General features: G+C 40.2%; 2 protein-coding genes across 2 annotated transcripts; both read left to right on the plus strand.

Annotated features, from left to right (window-relative positions):
* Window positions 1–47: 47 nt before the first annotated feature.
* On the plus strand, window positions 48–3,351 carry arsk (arylsulfatase family, member K). The gene is made up of 8 exons (XM_085368126.1): window positions 48–236; window positions 444–573; window positions 668–827; window positions 1,064–1,349; window positions 1,447–1,618; window positions 1,952–2,176; window positions 2,563–2,778; window positions 3,080–3,351. The coding sequence occupies exons 1-8, from the start codon at window positions 48–50 to the stop codon at window positions 3,349–3,351; spliced, it is 1,650 nt and encodes a 549-aa protein (XP_085224252.1).
* A 1,379-nt stretch (window positions 3,352–4,730) lies between these two features.
* On the plus strand, window positions 4,731–20,297 carry skic3 (SKI3 subunit of superkiller complex). The gene is made up of 41 exons (XM_085367225.1): window positions 4,731–4,770; window positions 5,473–5,569; window positions 5,686–5,829; window positions 6,081–6,172; window positions 6,328–6,403; window positions 6,494–6,640; window positions 6,880–6,978; window positions 7,129–7,237; window positions 7,337–7,477; window positions 7,591–7,689; window positions 7,833–7,957; window positions 8,112–8,198; window positions 8,345–8,448; window positions 8,599–8,725; window positions 8,856–9,035; window positions 9,175–9,299; window positions 9,386–9,636; window positions 9,778–9,880; window positions 10,222–10,404; window positions 10,545–10,683; window positions 10,768–10,846; window positions 11,285–11,346; window positions 11,438–11,494; window positions 11,589–11,657; window positions 11,981–12,055; window positions 12,284–12,425; window positions 12,547–12,640; window positions 12,768–12,845; window positions 12,947–13,071; window positions 13,168–13,291; window positions 13,908–14,132; window positions 14,349–14,421; window positions 14,512–14,565; window positions 16,249–16,360; window positions 16,681–16,809; window positions 16,909–17,033; window positions 17,202–17,366; window positions 18,000–18,152; window positions 18,654–18,784; window positions 19,741–19,864; window positions 20,023–20,297. Exons 2-41 carry the CDS (start codon window positions 5,480–5,482, stop codon window positions 20,098–20,100), a joined length of 4,695 nt encoding a protein of 1,564 aa, XP_085223351.1. The 5' UTR covers window positions 4,731–4,770; window positions 5,473–5,479; the 3' UTR covers window positions 20,101–20,297.
* Window positions 20,298–20,386: the final 89 nt, after the last annotated feature.

Here is a 20,386-nt window from a genome sequence, read left to right on the forward strand (position 1 = left end):
TACAACATATCAGGCTGAGGCGCTTGTAGGCGAGCAGGAACTTTGTGATGCCCACTAATAAAAGTCGAATGCTTTTCCGACGGGTCTTTTCTTTCACGTCTATAACTTCAGGAGGACACGAAGCTGTCATGAACATAATAGTGCTGGGTTTCATTTTCCTTTCTCAGCAATGTGGTCAAAGTATTTGCCAGAAAGCATCCAAACCCAACATTGTGATGGTGATGAGTGATGCATTTGTAAGTATGACTTAAATTTCAGTGCTTTATTACTAGATAGTTACTCTTAATAGGTTAAAACAGAATGAGAAAGCTGTATTGTCCATCAAAATTCAACAGCATTGCAGAGATGCTTTATATTTTGTGGTTGAATATTTCCTTGTTATCTTCATGTACAACTTGCATCTGTGTATCTTGATCCCCATATGACTTTTTGTGTCTCTTGAGGATGGTCGATTGTCCTTTGACCCTGGCAGCAAACTTGTACAATTGCCATATACAAACTATCTCAGGCAGCTCGGCTCCACCTTTCTTAATGCTTACACCAACTCGCCCATCTGCTGCCCTTCCAGAGCAGGTAAGCGACATATTTGCCCTCTAGAAAAAAAATCTACTTTGACTTTCTTTTAAAATTGCATGTTGTAATTCAGCTGCTTAAACTTTGCTCTCAGCAATGTGGAGCGGTCAGTATGTTCACCTCACTCAGTCGTGGAACAACTACAAGTGCTTAGATGCAAACACAACCACGTGGATGGATTTGCTGAAGGAGAATGGGTATCGTACCAAGATGATAGGCAAGCTGGATTATACATCTGGGGCTCACTCTGTCAGGTACTGTTGTAAATGTAAGGTTTAACATGTAGCATGGTCTCAGTAGGAAAACACTTTCGCTTTCCTCTTCTTATTTTTTCCCCCCAAATTAATATTATGCACAGACACACACACACACACAATCACACAAGGAAAAATGCTAGTGGCAGTAACAGACTGTCTGCGTGCATTTGCATTTGTTTCCAAACAGTGCCTTTCACATTTTTCCACTTCCTGTTTTTGTACATGTGTTGCAGTAATCGAGTTGAGGCATGGACACGAGACGTCCAGTTCCTCCTGCGCCAAGAGGGCCGGCCTGTTTCTGAACTTGTTGGGAACAAGTCAACTGTAAAGATCATGAGCAAAGACTGGGAAAACACAGATAAGGCCACGCAGTGGATCCACCAGACAGCTGCGTCCACCACACCCGAGCCTTTCGCTCTTTACCTTGGCCTCAATTTACCTCACCCGTATAAGACTGAATCCCTGGGGCAGACTGCAGGGGGATCCACCTTCCGTACGTCACCATACTGGCTCACAAAGGCATGCTTTTTCCGTCTCTGTTTTTTTTTATTGCACTTTGTGTCAAAAAAAAAATCCCTGAGTGAAACGAATTTTTGTTTTTTTTTCTTACGCACAGGTGAATTCTGACCTCATCTCTGTTCCCAAATGGTTGCCTTTGGCTGCCATGCACCCTGTTGACTACTACTCCACCTTCACCAAAAACTGCAGCGGTGTTTTTACCGACGATGAAGTCAAAAGCATTCGGGCCTTCTATTACGCCATGTGCGCCGAAACCGATGCCATGCTGGGTTAGTTGACAGCAGTAATTCGCTACATTCTGGTCTCACAGCTGCTATTTTGGACTGAAACGATGGTTTTGAGATCTTAAAGAAAAAAACCAAACATGCCTGGAATGGTGTTTTCTTTGAGCTTACAAATGCAGTGTAGAAAAAAAAAGATACAAACCATCATTTTTACAAGATTTAAAAGTGGAGAGTTAAAGCATATGAACCTCACAGACACACTGTCTGTGGCACTGCTATCTTTTCTCTGCTGTTTGAATAAAGTTTTTGATTGAATTCACAGAAAATCCCAAAATGGATTGGCTCTTACTCCATCTTCCACATGCTCTGTCTCACCAGGTCAAGTGATTTCTGCATTGAGAGAGACCGGCGTGCTTAACAACACAGTCGTGATATTTACGGCTGACCATGGGGAGCTGGCCATGGAGCACCGGCAGTTCTATAAGATGTCGATGTTTGAAGGAAGCTCCCACGTTCCCCTTCTCATCATGGGGCCTGGGCTCATCTCTGGCCAGCAGGTCAACCAGCTTGTATCTTTGGTTGATCTCTATCCCACTGTGCTGGGTAAGGAGGCAGACAGACAACATAGGATGTTGTGGATCATCTGCCTCATGTCACCCTCTCCCTAACATCCTCCTCTTTCACACCAGCCCTCTGCATGTCCTTCTTCACTACATGCGCAAAGCTTCTCTGTGGTCTTCCTCTTTTTCTCCATCTTTGAGATCTTTTGTTCCATTTATCCACTCTGCACATGTCCAAACCGTCTCAGCCTTGCCTCTCTGATCTTGTCTCCAAACCAGTTGACCTGTGCTCAGCTCAGCCTCCTGCCTTTTTTTTCAGTGCTGCCACTGCTGTTTGACTACTGTCTATAAAAACAGCATGAAAGCGGTGGTAAATATTGATTTGATTATTTCAAATCGAACGTTGTGACACATTTTTATATTTTGCAGAGATTGCTGGGATTTCAGCAGTAGGGAATCTAAGTGGCCAGTCCCTCCTTCCTCTGCTGTCCACATCTATTGCTTTTTCTAACCAACAGCAGAGAGCCTGGGCATTCAGCGAATATCATGGTTGTAACGTCAACGCCTCTACTTACATGCTGCGAAGTGATCAGTGGAAATACATCACGTACGCCGATGGCCTGAGTGTTTCCGCGCAACTCTTTGGTGAGCCTAAAGCTTCTGACGCTAACTTCAGCTTGTCTTCGTATGTGTCTGTTACGACCCGGCTCAAAAGCCGCAACATAAAAAAGGAGACGAATACCAGAGTGTTAGTGAGAAGAGGTTTTATCTTAAATTGGCATAGCAGGTAAAATGGCTGGTGCCATCAAGGCAAAAACTAGTGAGTTTCTCGAAAGTCCGCCTCAGGTGTGCTTTTATCCACACCTGACTAGGTGTGGCCAATTAGGGGCTGCAGAGGGGTGTAACAGTGTCCTTTAATTGTTTTTCTCCTGCTTTTCTTTTGCAGATCTCACACTGGACAAGGATGAACTTCACAATGTGGTTCACAAATTCCCAGATGTGCAAGCACATCTGGAGAAGCAGTTGCGTAGCATCGTGGACTATCCAAAAGTGTCTGAAGCTGTTCACGTCTACAATAAAAAAGCATTCGGTGCATGGCGCCTTAGCTTAGGGAGAAACTATAGTCAAGTCATTGGTAACCTCCGGTGGCATGTGGATTGGCAAAAAGATGCATTAGCCAATGAGAGAGCCATTGACAAGTGGCTCTATGGCTATTAGTGATATTTTATGTCTAATAACTAGTAGAACAAATTGAAATTGCACTTTGATAAAGTTTGGATCTTTGTGTAAGTCGTTGATCTGTTCTGCGGTGTCTCATGTTAGTACTGCAGTGGTTACAGTGATTGATAACCTACAGATGTCCTAGGCTCACAGTATGACACACTTCAGTCTACATCTCTGACATCGTCCCCTTCATACAAATTTCCACCAGTGTTTCAGGGACTTTACATGATTTTCTTTGTAATGTAGTGTAAATTACTTCTGTAATTTAAATGTATGTAATTTATGTAATTTAAACCAAAGTATCAGTTATAATTAATTATTGTCCATAGCCCAGATGACAATTTGCACAGTCCAAAGACATTCAGTTAATGCAGATCAGTTTATTTGCTATTAAGTTTGAATGTGATTGTGAATGGTTGTCTCCTTTTTGTGTTGTGCCTACACAAAAAGACATACTGGTGTTCAGAGTGTACCTTGTCTCTTACCCTATGCAGCTGGGACCCCCCCCCCCCCCCCCCCCCCCCCCCCTTCTGTCTGAACTGCTGCCCTGAAGTTTCAGAACAAACACAAGGAATAAATAATTTTCCTCCAAAAACTAAATGCTGTTAGGACTGTGCATGTTTTTCTAAGAGAATCATCTGTGTAGTGTTTACCCACAGAATGTAAAACATGTTGTATCAGTGGCATGATGTACAGTTTACTTTACCTTTTTAGAAAGTTTTTATGGTGAATTTTAAGGTATTTTTGTGCTCTTTATATATCTATATAAATTTTGGACTTTTTTGTAAGTCATTTTCAGATGTGTGCACTGATAATATAATATCCAATTTCACTGTACACGTGCAATGACCACAAATATTATTATCATTGTTATTGTTATTGCTTCAAACTCCATGCATTTGATGATGGTGAACTGGCAATGATGACTGGGTTATAAGAACAACTGGAGAACAATTTAGGCTTCAAAAATAAAGGTAAAAAAAAATTTTTTTTGACCCTTTATTTGAGCATTTTCTGCAGTGAAAGAAAAACAAATAAGAAACCATGAAAAAAATTAGATCTGTCTAGTTGCATCTTTAAAGTTTAAAAACCAATACTCTAGAACCTGATAAACGGGATTTTAAAAATATTGTTTAATAAATAATTATTCAGTTACAGATCAGACTTAAAAATGATTGAACCTTTTACTTCTCCGTTTATTTAATCTTGTCAAATTTCACGCTGCACTGGTAGTTGGCTGTGGACAATAGCACGTAAAGCAGACTGTAAACAAAGTTCAACAATTGAAGAGGCTTTCCAGCTGAAGCGCCGCTTTGAATTATATTTTGAAAGTCCAGTCTCGTTACTTTTCTTCTACTTCCGGGTCAGCTGGCGAAGGGAGCAGGCTCCGCAAGCTGTCAATGTAAACAGTAGGTGATCCAACTTTTATTGTTTTTTTTATTTTTACGCATTTTCAAAAGATACAGGGGTTAAAGTTAACTCGGTCAATTGAGAAAGTTGAATATTAAGTGTAAACCATGGTTCTAAATTTACTTGCACTCTAAAATATGCATTTTATGATCGGAACAAGCCCACAGCTCAAGCTAATGTTGCTCACTAGCAGCATTAGCCGACAATCATCTACTAATATATGTAAATAGATAGTTAGATAGAACTTTATTAATCCCTTGGGTAGGTTCCTCTGGAAATTCAGTATATAGAAATTCACTTTAGACTCCTGCAATATAGTAAATCACTATGTGGCATAATCTCTTTCCTAACACAACCCAGTCCACATTAATACAAATATGCAGAGAAATTTTAGGCTTCAAACGATGCTTCTCCCTGAGCCTGGTTCTGCCAGAGGATTTTTTCTTGTCAAACCGGAGTTTTACATTTCCACTGTTGCCAAGTACTTGCTCACAGGAGGTTGTCTAATTATTGGGGTTTTCCCTGTATTATTGTAGGGTCTTTACCTTTACCTATAAAACTAGCTTATACAGTTGACTGTAGCAGTGATTTGGTTCTATATAAACAAAATTGAATTGTATTCATTTTTTCAACCACTGAGATCTGATCATTGTGTAGAGTTTGCTGTTTTTTTGAAAGGTGTATTGCTTTGTTGTCTCTTCATAGCAACAAGATGTCTAATAAAGAAGTGAAATCCGCGCTGAAAAGTGCCAGAGAGGCCATTAAAAACAAAGAATTCAAAGAAGCTCTAAAACACTGCAAGGTAAAGTATCTCAATGTTTTTTAAATAACAGTAAGTTGAAAATGTAATATGCTCTTCTCAGACATACTAGGAGTAAAAATGTAAAATTGACCTTCCTCTCTGCATTGTGGGTTTAGACTGTTTTGAAAATTGAGAAAAACAATTACAATGCTTGGGTCTTCATCGGCTTGTCAGCCAGTGAACTGGATCAACCGGATCAGTCACAGGCAGCCTATAAAAAGGCAGTGGAGCTGGAGCCGGAGCAGCTGCTGGCTTGGCAGGTAAGGTACAGAATGTATTAGTTAATGATAACTGTTCTCTCTAGCCATTTAATACTACGCTACTATGATTGGTTAATTTGATAATAATAACCAGTTGAAATTACTTCAGATTTAATCTGCATGCCTCTATGATTTTTTTTCTTTAAAAAATAGATTCATCTTTACTCAGGATGTCATCCCGTATAAAATACCTCTCTCCTCTCTGTCCTCTATTAATAATGCACAGTCTGAATAATTGTTCTTTCTTTAAGGGCTTGGCAAATTTGTATGATAAGACTGATCAGTGGGACTTCAAGGTTGAGCTGCCTAATGTCTACCAGAAACTTGTTGAGTTGTATGCAAGGTAATATATGGAAACATTTTATTACCTGAAGTTTCCTATAAATATATAAAACAGATAAAAATAATGATTAATAAAAAATCAAATTGAAAGTAATTAATACACTGTGACAGAATATTATGCGGTTACTGATTTTTCATCATGTTCTCGATTTGCAGCTCAGACAAAAACAAATGTTATGAGGTGATCAACAAACTGACAGAAATTTATGAGTCTGACAAAGAATATTTAAAGGTATGCAGTTTCAAGACTAATGAAAATAGATTGTCTATGTGTGTGTTTTATGTTTTTAACACATGTGAATATGTTTCTGTATGTGAACAGCTGGCCAGGGTTTGGCTGCAGCTCATACAGCTGAAGGAAGAAGAACCCGTGGATAAAAAGGAGTTAGTGCAGCTATTGCAAAAGATGACCCAGCTCCCCTCAGACTGTCTTAAGGAGGTGGAGCAGGATAGTGAAACTCAGCAGCATGTAAGACCAAAATGTGGACTTTTAACTCATCAACATTATGTTTCCTTTATATGTAAACACTTTACAGTACTTGAGATTCATGTCTTCTAACAAAATCCAATGTAATAGGCTGGCTACAGCTGGCTCGCCATAACTTCTACATATCATAACCACCCACTGATTACGAGAAGCAAAAGTCTTCATGGTGTTTCCTACTGCACACACATCAATGCTGTTCTTGGTTTCTTTGTGCTTATCAGTTAATCACAGCATTTGAGAAAGCTCTGGTTCTCATCGATCCTGTACCAGGAGAGGACCACAAGAAGGTCTCAGCTGACTATGTCAAATGTCTTTCTCTAGTAAGTGCATCTTCTCTTATGTCTAGCTAACTATCACAGAAACTTAAGGATCATTAGAGTCTGGAAATGTGTATCCAAAAAGGCCAGCTCATTATAGGTAGTTATGCTTCTCAAAATGACCTGTTAATCATGAATCTGGTCTTACTGCAGCTACCACAAGAAGAAGCCAGAATGACTGCAGCATGTCAGTCCATGATTTCCCTCTACCCCAACCAAAGTTATCCTCTTGAGGTTCTTTGTCATCATTACCTTAAAACAGGTAAAATAACATTTAAAAGAAAATCCTTGCCTTTTTGTATTCATAATGGATGTTCATAAATGGCAGAGTCATATGTATCTTCTTCTCGTTTCTCCAAAGGAAACTTTAATGAGGAGGCAGTTAGCTCTTTCTCCCGCCTCATGGACCTGGTCCCTGACAGTGGATTGGGTCATTTGTGTCTGGGCACAAAAACATTGCTGGAAGGAAGGTATAAAGATGCCATTGATGACCTTACACAAGGTGAGTTGTCACAGTAACAAACAATGTAAAAAACATACCTTAACACTTTATCCTTTAATATGTGCTCTCGATGGTCATTTTTATTCATTATCTGTCTCCTCCACTTTTATTAGGATTGAAGAAAATGAGCTCAACTACAGGATGGTACAGTCTGGCTGAAGCCCAGTTTAAAATTTACAGATACGCTGACAGCGCTACATCATGCTCACAAGGTATATTTAACTGTGTCCACTCAAGACATCACCAATATTTAATTAAAAAGAGGGTGACTAAAAAGGGTCTTAAGTACTGACTTTAAAGATCAATGTCTTTAATCCCTGAAAAAGACACTTCAGTGTGTGTCCTTTTTTATTAGGTTTGAATGTGTGTGACTCTGAAGAGAAGGAGCTGAGGATCAGACTTCTTCGACTAAAACTAGAGGCTTTAGTGAGAAGTGGAGGAGAGAAAGCTGGAGAGCAGGCTTTGGAGACATTTAAACAGGTAATGAGTTGGTAAATGCTCGCTTTAAACAGCATTGTATAGCTTAATAAGCTATAGTATTTAATTAATAAAATTGTTGTGGAGATTGTTAGAAGCTGTAAGTGTTGATATAACATCAAAGGAAATGCCACATCTGTGTCTGTTTGTTTTTTAGATTCCAGAAGCTGAAAAAGACCCCGTTCTGTTAGCCCTTAAAGGACGTGCATACCTTAACAAGGGACAGACTGGCCAAGCACTTAAGGTTGAATTAAATGAATACTTACTGATTCTGTCAATGAAAACAACATATTTCTGTTATTTTAACTAAGTTATGATTGCAGGACGCAAGGAGTATGTGTCTGGTGAACTGATGAACTGGCCAGCAGTAAACTAGTCTGTTCTTTATAGGTGTCATCAGAACTGGTGGCTTCCAACCCAAACCTAGCCCAAGGATTGGCTCTGAGAGGACTGGTGCACATGGTTAAAGGTGAAAAGCAGCTGGCAGAGCAGAGGTAAAAAAAAAAAAAAGACGAATAAATCTTTTTATTCGTATTTTCTATGGCAGTCTACTGTCTTAAACTTACGTAAAAGAGCCCATTTGCATGGCATAAAATAATTTGGTTCATCCCACCAAACTGTTTTTTGTATTTTTTTTAATGTAGTTTCCTAAAGGCTGCAAGTCAGAGCCCAGACTGTGGAGAGTATTTTTTTTTGCTTGGACAGCTCTACTGGGACATGGGAGAAGAGACCCGTAAAGACCGGAGCAAAGCTCACACACATTTGCTGAAGGTTTGTGAAATTATTATTGAAAGTTTTGTGTATGTGGTAGGAAAGGTGAATTCAGGTGCTAATGGGTCGGTCTTTGAAAATAAGAGATGAATGACATTTTAGTTTGAAAGGCCTGTTTTGCCCTTTTCAGGCTGCAAAGCTAGATCCACACCTTGGCTGTGTATTTCGCTACCTGGGGCATTATTATCGGGACATTGCAAAGGATTATGGCCGTGCACAAGGCTGCTACAAAAAGGCCTTTCAGCTGGACAGTGAAGATGTGGAGTCTGGCGCTGCCTCGGTGGATCTCAGTATGGGGCAGGGAGACATGGTGAGTTGTCTTGGGGGTGAAAAAGTCACCAAATTCTGAGAATCGGGCGTCTTGTTTGGCTCCTTGCTATTGCCTTTAGTCTCCTTACAAGTTTTTTCCCCGTTTTGTGCCTTCTTTCTCTCTTTGCTGATTGACACAGGACGCTGCCTTAGCCATTCTTCAGTCTGTGTTAGAGAAAGCCACTCCAGGCTCGGCTAAATGGGCCTGGATGAGACGAGGCCTATACTACCTGAAAGTTGGAGAAAATCAACAGGCCATAGCGGAGTAAGATTTACACATCTGAGACAACTAAATTTATTACCACGGTCTAAGTGTATAAGTGCTGTTGAATATTTTATTTCTAATTTTAGCCTGCAGGCCGCTTTAAGAGCAGACCCAGAGGACTGGGTGTGTTGGGAGTGTTTAGGTGAAGCATATCTAAACCGCCGGAGCTTCACAGCAGCTCTGAAAGCTTTTGGTAAAGCCCATCAGCTTCAGCCCTGCTCCATCTACAGTGTCTACCAGGCTGCTGCAATCAAACAGACTCTGGGCAAGTTCAAAGAGGCTGTCGCAGAGTACTTGCTGATCACAGCAAAGCAGGACTATGTCCCTGCTCTTAAAGGTAAGTGAATGTTTCATTGTACCCTTTAGATGCACTTTATTTGATTTAATGTAATCTATTAGGTATTTTATTGCACATCTTCAGGGAGTGATATGTCTAAATCTGGGCATTTAATTTTACTTAACATGGTCTTTTATTCAGGTCTTGGGGAGTGTCAGCTGTCTCTGGCAAAAAGTTTAATGCAGGACTGCAGAGATGGAGGAGCCATTGACCTCATTCAGCAAGCAATACAGAACCTCTTCAGGTAATGACAACACACTCATTCAACCCGCGAACCCTAAACGCTCTATATATGACATCTGTAATATTGTTATAACAGCAAACAGGTATTTGCTAGTGAAGCTATGGTGCAGTAATGGTCCTTTTAGCGGTGAATATACTGACATTTGATTGACGAATCTATTTATTATACCACTTGACATTATTTGGCAAAAGTTGAACTTTATTCCAACACTTATCTTGTTGCTGGTCAAGAGCTCCTGCGTTTACTGTAGGGCTGTTCCTCGATACTTCATCTGGTGGTTCTGAACATTATGCATAGCACACGTAGTCTTTTTCTAAGATTCTTTACTTTGTGATCTCCAGAGCTGTACAGCTGCGACCAGACCTTTCCTGCTTGTGGAAGCTGCTGGGCGATGCTTGCACTGCAGTTAGCACCGTCTCCCCAAACAGAGCCAAGGTTATAGTGCCAGCCCTACTTGCTGGTTTAGATGCCAACACTGAGAGCCAAATGCTCAACCAGGCCCAGACACTAAAAGTCGGTGAGAGGTATGGCCATTATCATATCATTATAAGGCTGATAATGCATAAGAATAGTTAGTACTATATATTTGTGCTTTTTTTACATTGCTTATCCTACCTGCCCCTTTTAGCCAAGCAGAAATTGAAACTGATATGTTTTGCCACAGGTGCTATGCTCATGCTTTGAAACTGATGCCTGAAGTTGCCAGTCGGTGGTATGACTTAGGGCTCAACTATTATCATCAGGCCAGCCTTACACAGAATGACCAGAACTCCCCAGCTATGGACATAGAGAAGGCCCAGCAGGTTATTTGCCGAACCCTGTACAACATCTTTGCATTGTTTGTTCCAGAAAGAGGTCTCTATCTCATGGTCTTTTTGTCTATGCAGTGCTTAAAAAAAGCCATCATGATGGACAGCAGCAACCACAGCTACTGGAATGCCCTGGGAGTTGTTTCCATGAACAAAGGTAACGACATTCTCAGGTAACGGTTGTGTTTTTAGAGTAAAAGCCTGTATAGCTTGTTTTATTTCCCTTATTTTTGCACTTAGGAATGAAGCAACATCGTCTCCCTGAAGTCTGTTGAAAGCTCTGCCTGTTATTATTTCTACATAAAAAGAGTCAAAATGTTGTGGCATTTGAAAAATATCTTTATTTCTCTGACAAGAGTACTAAGGTCTCTCAACTTAATGGACTTAAGTTTGATAAATATGTTGTTAAGTTACAAAAATAGAAAAGCAAATCTTATGAATACATTTCATTTCATTTAAGTCATCTCAAGATTTTTAGTCTACAAGAAGGTGCAATCATTTTTACAAAACCTTTTACGATTATAAATAATTATATACTTCTAAGCAATCTTTACAAAAAAGAACAAAATATTTTCTCCTTCTTTTCTCACATCAGATCTTGAGAACTATGCTCTGGCTCAGCATTGCTTCATCAAGTCCATCCAAGTTGAGCCTAATGTACGTACGGCACATTTGCTGTAGAGATTAATAAAGTATTACGGTAGTAAATATTCTGCTGTTTTTACGTGACTCTTAAATGTCATTGCAGAATGTTGTGGCCTGGACAAACCTTGGTAGCCTGTATCTGAAGAAGGAAAATATAGAGGTATGTGATTACTTGGTTTATGCTACATATTTCTTCTGTTTTTAACATAGGTGGATGACATTTTCATTGTTCAAATGTGGATTTATTGTTTTAGCTTGCACACGAGGCCTTCAAGATTGCTCAGTCTTTGGAGCCACTTTATGTCAACTGCTGGATCGGACAGGTACCACTCTCAGCATTTATTGATAACTTGAAAGCCCCCAAGCCAAGAAAATATCACATTACAGGCAACGGTTCACTGTTGATGAATGTATACTATTTCTAATAAATGCATATACATTCAAAGCCACAACTAGCAGAGAGAGGTAAAATTATTACTTGGGCTGTATTTTTGGAGTAGTAAGGAATGTGAAAGACATCATTGCTCGGTGAGGGAGCTCCATAAAGTTTGATTACACTGAAAGTACTGGCATAACACTGTGACTTTTTTGGCCTCTTTGTCTTTATCTGTCTAAATTATAGTTTCATCCTTTGTCCTCCTACCAGGCGCTGATAGCAGAACGCGTGGGAAGCTATGACACCATGGATCTTTTCAGGCACACCACTGAACTCAGCACACATGTGCGTGACCTGCTATCGTAATACCCACTTATTAGCAAGCTAATAACAGTGTTTGCTTCACCTTTCTTAGTCGCTGTGCTTAGTTTTAAGCTCCAAGCCTTTTAGTTGTAAGGATATAGTAATGCTGGCATGGTACAACACAAAGTGATGTTTTGCTTTGCTCTGTCAGACTTGATATTCCCTTCATTTCTGTCTTTCCTTATCAATCCTGACATGTTTCTCCGTCAGATGGAAGGCGTGAAAGGATATGCCTTCTGGGTTTGCTCCACGCTGCTGGATAAGAGCAACAGAGACTCAGAACTGTACCGTTACAACATCGTGCAGATGAATGCCATCTCTGCTGCTCAGGTGGCGCTCAGCAAGTACACAGGTACATGTCTTGCGTACTGATTTGCACACAGGATCCACAGGTGTTGTGGTTTTCACTTAGCTTTGCATGTGTTACTGGCAGACTTTTTGGTTATTTGTATATTTTTTTGCATCTCTTTCAGAAAGGATTCAATCAGATCCTGATGCCTTCATTATGCTGGGCTATCTGAATGAGCATCTGCAGCTGAAGAGACAGGCTTTACAGGCTTACCAGAGGTATGTATTTGAAATACACTGACTGTCTCTGCTTTCTAATTGATGAAGCAGTATAACCGAGAAGGAACATAATGTTATATATATTGGGTTTTCAATTGACCTTTTGCAATCCAATATGCTTCCTCAGAGCGGTTGAACTACTTCAGTCCACATCCTCTTCAGAAGAGTTGGCATTTTCTCTGGGCAGCTATGGCCGTGCATTGTGGTAACCAGCTGTCTCATTATGATATACTTAAACTATTTTTTCAAATTGCTTATCTTTTATCCTAAATGTCACTTTTTTATGTTCCGCTCTGGCTTTTCCAGCACTTCAGGTCAGTGGGAGGAGGCTGTGCATGTTTATAATTCCACTCCACTGCAAGAGCTCAGTGACCTGGTTGGGTTGGCTCTGGCCTACTGCAAGGCAGGACTCATCTCAGACAGCATCAGCGGTAAGGACTGGAAAACACCAAAGTGAAGAGATTTCATATGTGTTTACATGTCAAAGGGGCTGTGAATAAACTGCTGCATGTGTGTATATATTATAGCCTATGAACGCGCCTTGGCTGTGGCTTCTAGTGAGAAGGAAAAGGCTTATACACTGACAGCTCTGGCCCTGCTGCAGCACCAGCAGGGTAACCTAGACTCAGCCAAGACTCTGCTGTTTAAATGGTGAGTCGTAGTGAGTGTTTTATGGATTGTACTAGTTTTATGTCCTATTTATCTGTCATTTTAATCAATAATGTTGGTTTTTCCCATCGTTCATTTTCAATATTTGCTAGTATTAAAAAAAAAAAAAAAAGATCAGAAAGCTTTATTGGTTTTTGTTTTATGTTTTAATGTTGATTGTAAAAAGAGCGTTTTGCTTGCCAGTATTGCTGAACCTGAAGGACAAAACATTTGAATCTCCTTTAATCACTTATATTGTGCTCTATGCTTTGGTTGGAAGAGCTTATTTTATTGTGCACATACTGTCATTTTTCAGGTTTAGACTTGCCACAAATGGTTCCTATTTTTTATTTTTATCTGCATGCCACTGGGAGTCTGTGCCCAGTATCTACACATAAGCTCTGGCTGTGTAAACCATAAAAATAAATCAAAAATAGATACGTGTGATAGGTTTCTACTTTAAAAATATGCTGTTATTCAGGAAAACTGTCAAGAAAACAATTTAATTATGTCATGGGAAACATTTTGAAACCATCTAATGATAGATAGATATAAATAATATTTGTACTAGTCTTGAATTTTAGCTGAAACTATTTGTTTTTACTTTTTGTTCCCATAGTTCAATGTTAAAGGAGCCAATTTCAGAGTCCCTGGTTTGTTTATGTGCGCTCGGACTGGCCAACAGTGATGCTACACTTGCTGCTGCTGCGCTTACTGAGCTCCTAAAGCAAGGTTCAGCCTCTGGGAGTGCTATCGAGCAGCGATGTCTACTCACCTGCACCTTGTTGGCTGTGCAGGGGAATTTTAGTGCAGTGCCAAGGGAGGTTTCAAGAGCTGTGCACAGGTATTTCCCTTTAATGAAATTTGCATTAATGATAAGCTTGCCTTTACTTCAAAAAACAAATAATTTTGCTGGTATGTACTCTTTTACACTATATGCATTTTATTCTACTCTCTAGTGATCAAACAAAACAATCAACCACAACTGCAACAACCCTAGACACTGCAGCAACAGATCATAAATTTAACAACTTTCCATGTTTTCTTGATTTATTTATAGCAATCCTGGAAATGCTTCTTTGTGGGCGCTTCTGTCCAGAGTGGTTCCACAGTACTACCCTAGAAAGGCAAATGTAAGCCTGTGTACTAAGCCTGACAAATCAAATATGCTCAAACACATTTGGTTCATTGGGGTTCATGTTTTTCACTTGTTTATTTCACAGGGTGCTGCAGTAGCTGGCCATGTTGCCTGTCTCTCCAGTATGACCCAAGGAAAGGTAAAAATGTGACTTTTATCTTATGTCTTGTGTTCTCCGGTAAACCTTTAAAAAGATCTAACTGGCCCATTTAATTTAGCAGTAATTTCTTTTTCTCAGTTTTTGTACATTGTAGACATATTTTAAAACTTTTAAAAACCGAAACATCCAAAAGGTATATTTTAATAATAATAATAATAATACATTTTATTTAAATAGCGCCTTTCAAAGCACCCAAGGACACTGTACAACAGATAAAAACTGGAAATATACACAATGGTAAAAATAGAAGATAAAAGTTAAAACATACAGAAATTTAAGAATAGGCAATTTTAAACAGATGAGTTTTGAGGGTGGACTTAAAAAGAGAGAATGAACTAATATTTCTGAGGTCCGGGGGTAGGGAATTCCAAAGTCGAGGGGCAGAGCAGCTAAAGGCCCTCCCTCCCATTGTGATCAGACGAGCAGAGGTAACAGAGAGAGAAAGAGAAGATGAAGATCTGAGGCAGCGGGATGGGAGCTTCATCTGTAATAAGTCAGAGAGGTACGGTGGAGAGAGAGAATGAATAGCCTTGAATGTATACAGAATTATTTTAAAATGGATGCGAAATTTGACCGGGAGCCAGTGAAGTTGCTTCAGGATTGGGGAGATGTGGTGGGTAGAAGAAGTCCTAGTAATAATACGGGCAGCAGAGTTCTGGACACGTTGGAGCTTGTTGATAGATTTTTGTGTGAGGCCAAATAATAATGAGTTGCAGTAGTCAATTCTAGAGATAACAAGATTATGGATGAGAATGGCAGTGGCGTGAGGTGTGAGGAAGGGGCGGAGGCGATTAATGTTACGGAGTTGGAAATATGCTGCACGTGTAATATTATTGATATGTGAGTTAAAGGATAATGTGCTATCGAGAATGACACCCAAGCTTTTCACAGAGGGAGAGATAGGGACCAGCGAGTTATTGATGGTGAGAGAGAAATTGTTAATTCTGGATAGCAGTCGTTTAGTGCCAACCAGAAGAAGTTCCGATTTATTGCTGTTGAGTTTAAGAAAGTTGGAGGAGAACCAAGAATTAAGTTCAGCTAGACAGAGGATGAGGGAGGGTGGAGGAAGAGTAGAGTCAGGTTTGGTAGAGAGATAGAGCTGGGTGTCATCGGCGTAGCAGTGGAACTGAATATTATATTTACGAAAAATATGTCCGAGTGGAAGAAGGTAGATGATGAAAAGAAGGGGCCCGAGGACAGATCCCTGGGGCACCCCAGTGGATAAAGGAGAAAGCTGAGAAGTGAAGGATTTTAATTGAATGAACTGAGTGCGGTCAGATAGGTATGATTTAAACCAGGCTAGTGGAGTATGAGAGAGACCAATAGAAGCTAATCTGCTAAGGAGAATGGGATGAGAGATGGTGTCAAAAGCTGCACTCAGATCAAGAAGGATAAGGATGGAGAGGAGACCAGAATCAGCTGCTATAAGAAGGTCGTTTGTTATTTTTATAAGAGCAGTTTCAGTGCTATGTAGAGGACGAAAGCCAGACTGGAACTGTTCATAAAGGTTATTATCAGTTAGGTGAAGATGGACTTGTGAAGCAACTATTTTTTCAAGGATTTTTGAGAGAAATGGTAGATTGGAGATAGGACGAAAATTATTTACCCATATATTCACATTGTTTGCATGTTAAACGGTTGACGTAACTTGTGTGACTGCAGAGGGCGTTGTTGTACAGTGGAGTGAACCAGCTGGCCAGTGGCAGACACTCTGGAGAGGACAGTCAGAAGAATGCATTGAAGACTATGCAGAGAGCTGTGCTGCTCTGTCCTGGTAAACACACACATTATTTTCTTACACACGATAAACATGATATTCTTTTTATTGTCTTTTAAAGCTGGAAATATAAATAACAAATACAATTAAATTTTTTTTTAATTCTCTAATTTAGAACAATTAAATTCAATTAGATTGAGGAAATACATTTCCTTTTCTTGCCAGGAAGGTTTGTTAATGTTTATTTATATCAGTGGAGTGTAACCTTACCTATATAGAAAAAATGGCTGTTTTGCATGTGACATTTATTGAAGAACACGGGTGTGTGAGATACTTGCTTATACGTATTTGAGTCGTCATTCTGCTCTCTACTTTAGATGATCCAGCAACGTGGGCCGGATTAATGGCTGCTTGTTACACCGAAAACACTTCCTGTTATCTTTCTGGTTCTGCTCCTCGCAGACAAGCGCTGCAGCAGACCCTTATGTCTGTGGTTTCTGAGAAAGGTATGCTCACTGGTGCTCTTTTACTGTCGCCCCATTTGTGTACTTGTCTCTGCGTATTTGACTGTGTAGCTAACACCTTTTTGCGGTTTTGTGTCTCAGTGCGTAGTGTGGATGAAATAGAGCGGCCTCTAGCTCAGGCTCTGGAAGGATGGGTACTACAACAGGCAGTGACTGGTCTCATGCTGGAGGGACAGCTAGAGCAAGCAGAGGTCCTTTGCACACAGGTAGGATATTGGGGACTCACACACACTGTGTGCACACCTCTAACTTTGTCTCCAAAACACTGAGGTACACTGAGCTGAGCTGTCCCTCAGATAGCCATTTCTAATCTTGTCCATTCTGGCAATATATTTAACTCTGCCACCTTTGACACAGTTTTACCTTTATCACAGGTCTTGAATGTGTCCCCTGAGCATGCAGCAGTGATGTTATCACTGAGGCAGGTGCAGTGTCAGCGCCTCCTTATGACTGATGGTGGTACTGTCCTCCCAGAGCCTGTGTTGGAGCAGCTCAGCAGTGCTGTGATGATGAACCCTACCAACCTTGGGGCATGGCATGTAAGCGTTTACATTTACCCGCTTATCCATTTAAAGTACTCCAGCAAGGCTAGAGTGACTAAGTGATGATCTCTTCTTTGATTTCAATTACCAGTATTTTAATTGTAAGTTTGAAAACCGCTAAAAATGGAAACATAGATATTTCAAAAGATAAGACAGCATATTGGAAAAAAAGGTTTTGCTCTCATGCTAAAATTATGTTATTTTTCTCCTCTACTGCCATTTTCTCTTGCTTTCACTGAGACTCTGAACATTCTTTACCTCACTTGAAAACCTCAAATTGCTGAACTTAACATCAAGTAGTTGCTACCAGTAACAGGGTAGCAGCAAAAGCCTTGAACATATTGGCAGTTGGTGCTACCGTGTGACAGTATATATGTGGAGAATGAAAAATATAGCATTTGAGCTTCATTATTAATATTCTAATGAAAATGTTAATATTATGTAGTTATAAGTATTCTTCTAGCCATGTTATCTTTTGATTAGATGAAGATAATGGCATCTTAAAACAGTAATTATGCTTATCCTCTCATATTTTCTCCCCCACCTGTCACTCAGTGAATTCTTGTCTCTGATCCAAATCATCTTCATTCATTTTGTGACTCCTCTGTTCTTCTGCTTCCTTCTGCTCAGTGGCTGGCTGAGGTGTATCGCAGCCAGGGCCTACTGGTTCAGGCGGTCATGGCTTACAGACAGAGTCTCCAGCTGGCCTCGCAGCTTGGCATGCACAGCTGTCAGGTAGCCAGCCTCCTCCGACTAGCCCTGCTAGCTCTCGGGCCTTGTATGGTAAGTATATGTTTGGGATTCAAATCAGGATCTACAATTTTAAGGTGTGAAATTACAGCTATTAAAGCAGGATTGTACTGTAGCAATACAAACAACAAATGTTATATTGCATTATTTAGGGAATAATGTATTTATTTGTTCCAGAGGTAGCATTTTAGCAATAAGGACTCAGTTGTGTTTCATAAAAATTACAAAATTCAATGAATACACACAAAAAGCCAGAGTCGGCTCTTTTTTTACACCCCTGTCAAGTAAGGACAGATTCAAAGTAGAGGAGATAAAAGATTGATGAATCATAGGATGAGCAGCCAAGGCTAAGTGGCTGACAAGACGCTATTGCTAAATAGAGCTTTTTGCTTGTATCCAAAGTTAGTGCATGTGTTACACATGTTGTTTGGAATTAATGTAGCTTGACGTATTACACCTTTACTAGATGTATTTATTTTGTGCAGATTTCTCTTTCCTAGTTTTCTCTGAACCATGTGTGATCTGACTTCTAAGGTGGGTGTCCCAGGAAATGACTGGAAGGACTTGGTGCTGGAAGCTACTACTGAGGTCTTGAAGCTGGACTCATCCCCTGTGGCCCTTCTTTTCCAGGCTCTGCTCCAGTTTGTGACAAAGATGGCTGCTAGGTCGGTGCAGCTCCTTATGCTAAGTTTATTTACGTACATAGAGGTGCAGGTTGCAGTGCTGTTGGTCAGCCCACATAGCCATGCAAATGATTTTATCCCTGTAGATGTTTAATTTAACGGCTTAAGTGATTAAATGAAACATAAGATTCTTAAAACTTCAAATCCATGCTTCCATCTGTCTTTTCAATATATTGGTACTTTTGGAACTGCAAAGCAACATTTTATGTCCTGGTAGTATTATAGCATTCTGTCACCCTCAGAGGACTGCCAGTACGGTTAATTAGAGTACATTCATGAGAATGCTGAGCTGAGCAGATATGCCAACCATGACCTGGCTAAATTCCTTGAGAAATGCTGCAGAAACTTCTGTGCCAAGCATAATCACAGTATCAGGAGCTCTTTTCATTTCATTTCATATTAGTCAATACTGATGGAAGAGAGATAACAGTTACAGTATCAGGCCAGACTGAGGTGGAGCAGGTGGAGACAAGTATCTGGGTGATTTGTGACAGGATAGCAGATAGTAGTTAGACCTGCTATGACGTACGGACAAGGGCCCCAACAAAAAGACAGGAGTCCAAGCTGCAGTTGGACATCAGAGGAATAGCTCATGTCGAGTGTTTTGGAGACAAAGTTGGAGAGGCAAGGCTGAGATACTTTGGACATGGGCTGAGTAGAGATTGTGGATACATTATTGTGGATAATGAACTGCCATGTAGGAGGAAAAGGGGAAGACAATAGAGAAAGTTTATGAATGTAGTGAAGAAGGACATGCAGAGGGTTGGTGTAACAAAGGAGGATGCTGGGGATATGGTAAGATAGAGGCAGATGATCCTCTTTGGTGACCCGTAAAGGAAGCATCCAAAAAAGGAAGAGAAACATTTACATGGGAACAGGCTGCCTAATGGATAGCAATCATGTTATACGTTTGTTCATGTCTGCTGTGTCTTCTATAGGGAAACAAGACGCTTGCTAGAGAGGCTGGTTTACATTCAAGATATACCAGCGACAGTGGTGCAGGTGGCCAGTTGGTATCTCCTGAGACACCTGCATGCCAAAAACGACGAGGAACTCATGAAGGTGAACATGCAGCTACCTCATTCCTGCAGACACCACTTAGGAACATTTGTTTGGGAGAAACGTTTGTGGAAATGGTGACAGCATACACATAGTTAAACTAAAAGTGATTATTCTTGGTCCTTGCCTTTGTAATCGTTTACCACCACTTCTTTTTGCAGGTCCTATTGCAACATGCCAAAATGAACGGAGATCAAAGATTACTGGAGTTTCATTCAGTCCTCAACTCTTCATCCTGAACTTTGCATCCATCTCCTTATGCTTTATGAAATCACATTGCTTAGCAGGTTTATCACCAGACAAAAACCACCACTATCAGTGGGTCTTTAAATAATGGCTTTAATGGCTTTACATGATCTAATCACCTCAGTAAGTTGAAATTATGATTGTCACATATTTCAAAATGTGCTTAAAATGCAGGTACCGCATCCACATTCAAGGCTAAATAAAGACATTTTCTCAATATCTAACGATTGTCTCATCTTGATTACATGTAAACTATAAAAGACAGCAGTGTAAATTAGA

The sequence above is a fragment of the Diplotaxodon limnothrissa genome, linkage group LG12, assembly GCF_057381915.1.
Source record: "Diplotaxodon limnothrissa isolate DT_005_m linkage group LG12, D_limnothrissa_male_GT1.1, whole genome shotgun sequence".
In the NCBI taxonomy this organism is placed as follows: Eukaryota; Metazoa; Chordata; class Actinopteri; order Cichliformes; family Cichlidae; genus Diplotaxodon; species Diplotaxodon limnothrissa.

Excerpts from the sequence above, each read along its gene's own strand:
- arsk (XM_085368126.1), top strand. The coding sequence starts at position 48 with ATGCCCACTAATAAAAGTCGAATGCTTTTCCGACGGGTCTTTTCTTTC. Across the intron at positions 237-443 it reads TGGTGATGAGTGATGCATTT|GATGGTCGATTGTCCTTTGA; the intron begins GTAAGTATGACT and ends GTGTCTCTTGAG. Across the intron at positions 1,619-1,951 it reads CGAAACCGATGCCATGCTGG|GTCAAGTGATTTCTGCATTG; the intron begins GTTAGTTGACAG and ends CTGTCTCACCAG.
- skic3 (XM_085367225.1), top strand. The coding sequence starts at position 5,480 with ATGTCTAATAAAGAAGTGAAATCCGCGCTGAAAAGTGCCAGAGAGGCC. Across the intron at positions 10,405-10,544 it reads ACACTAAAAGTCGGTGAGAG|GTGCTATGCTCATGCTTTGA; the intron begins GTATGGCCATTA and ends GTTTTGCCACAG. Across the intron at positions 10,684-10,767 it reads ACATAGAGAAGGCCCAGCAG|TGCTTAAAAAAAGCCATCAT; the intron begins GTTATTTGCCGA and ends TTGTCTATGCAG.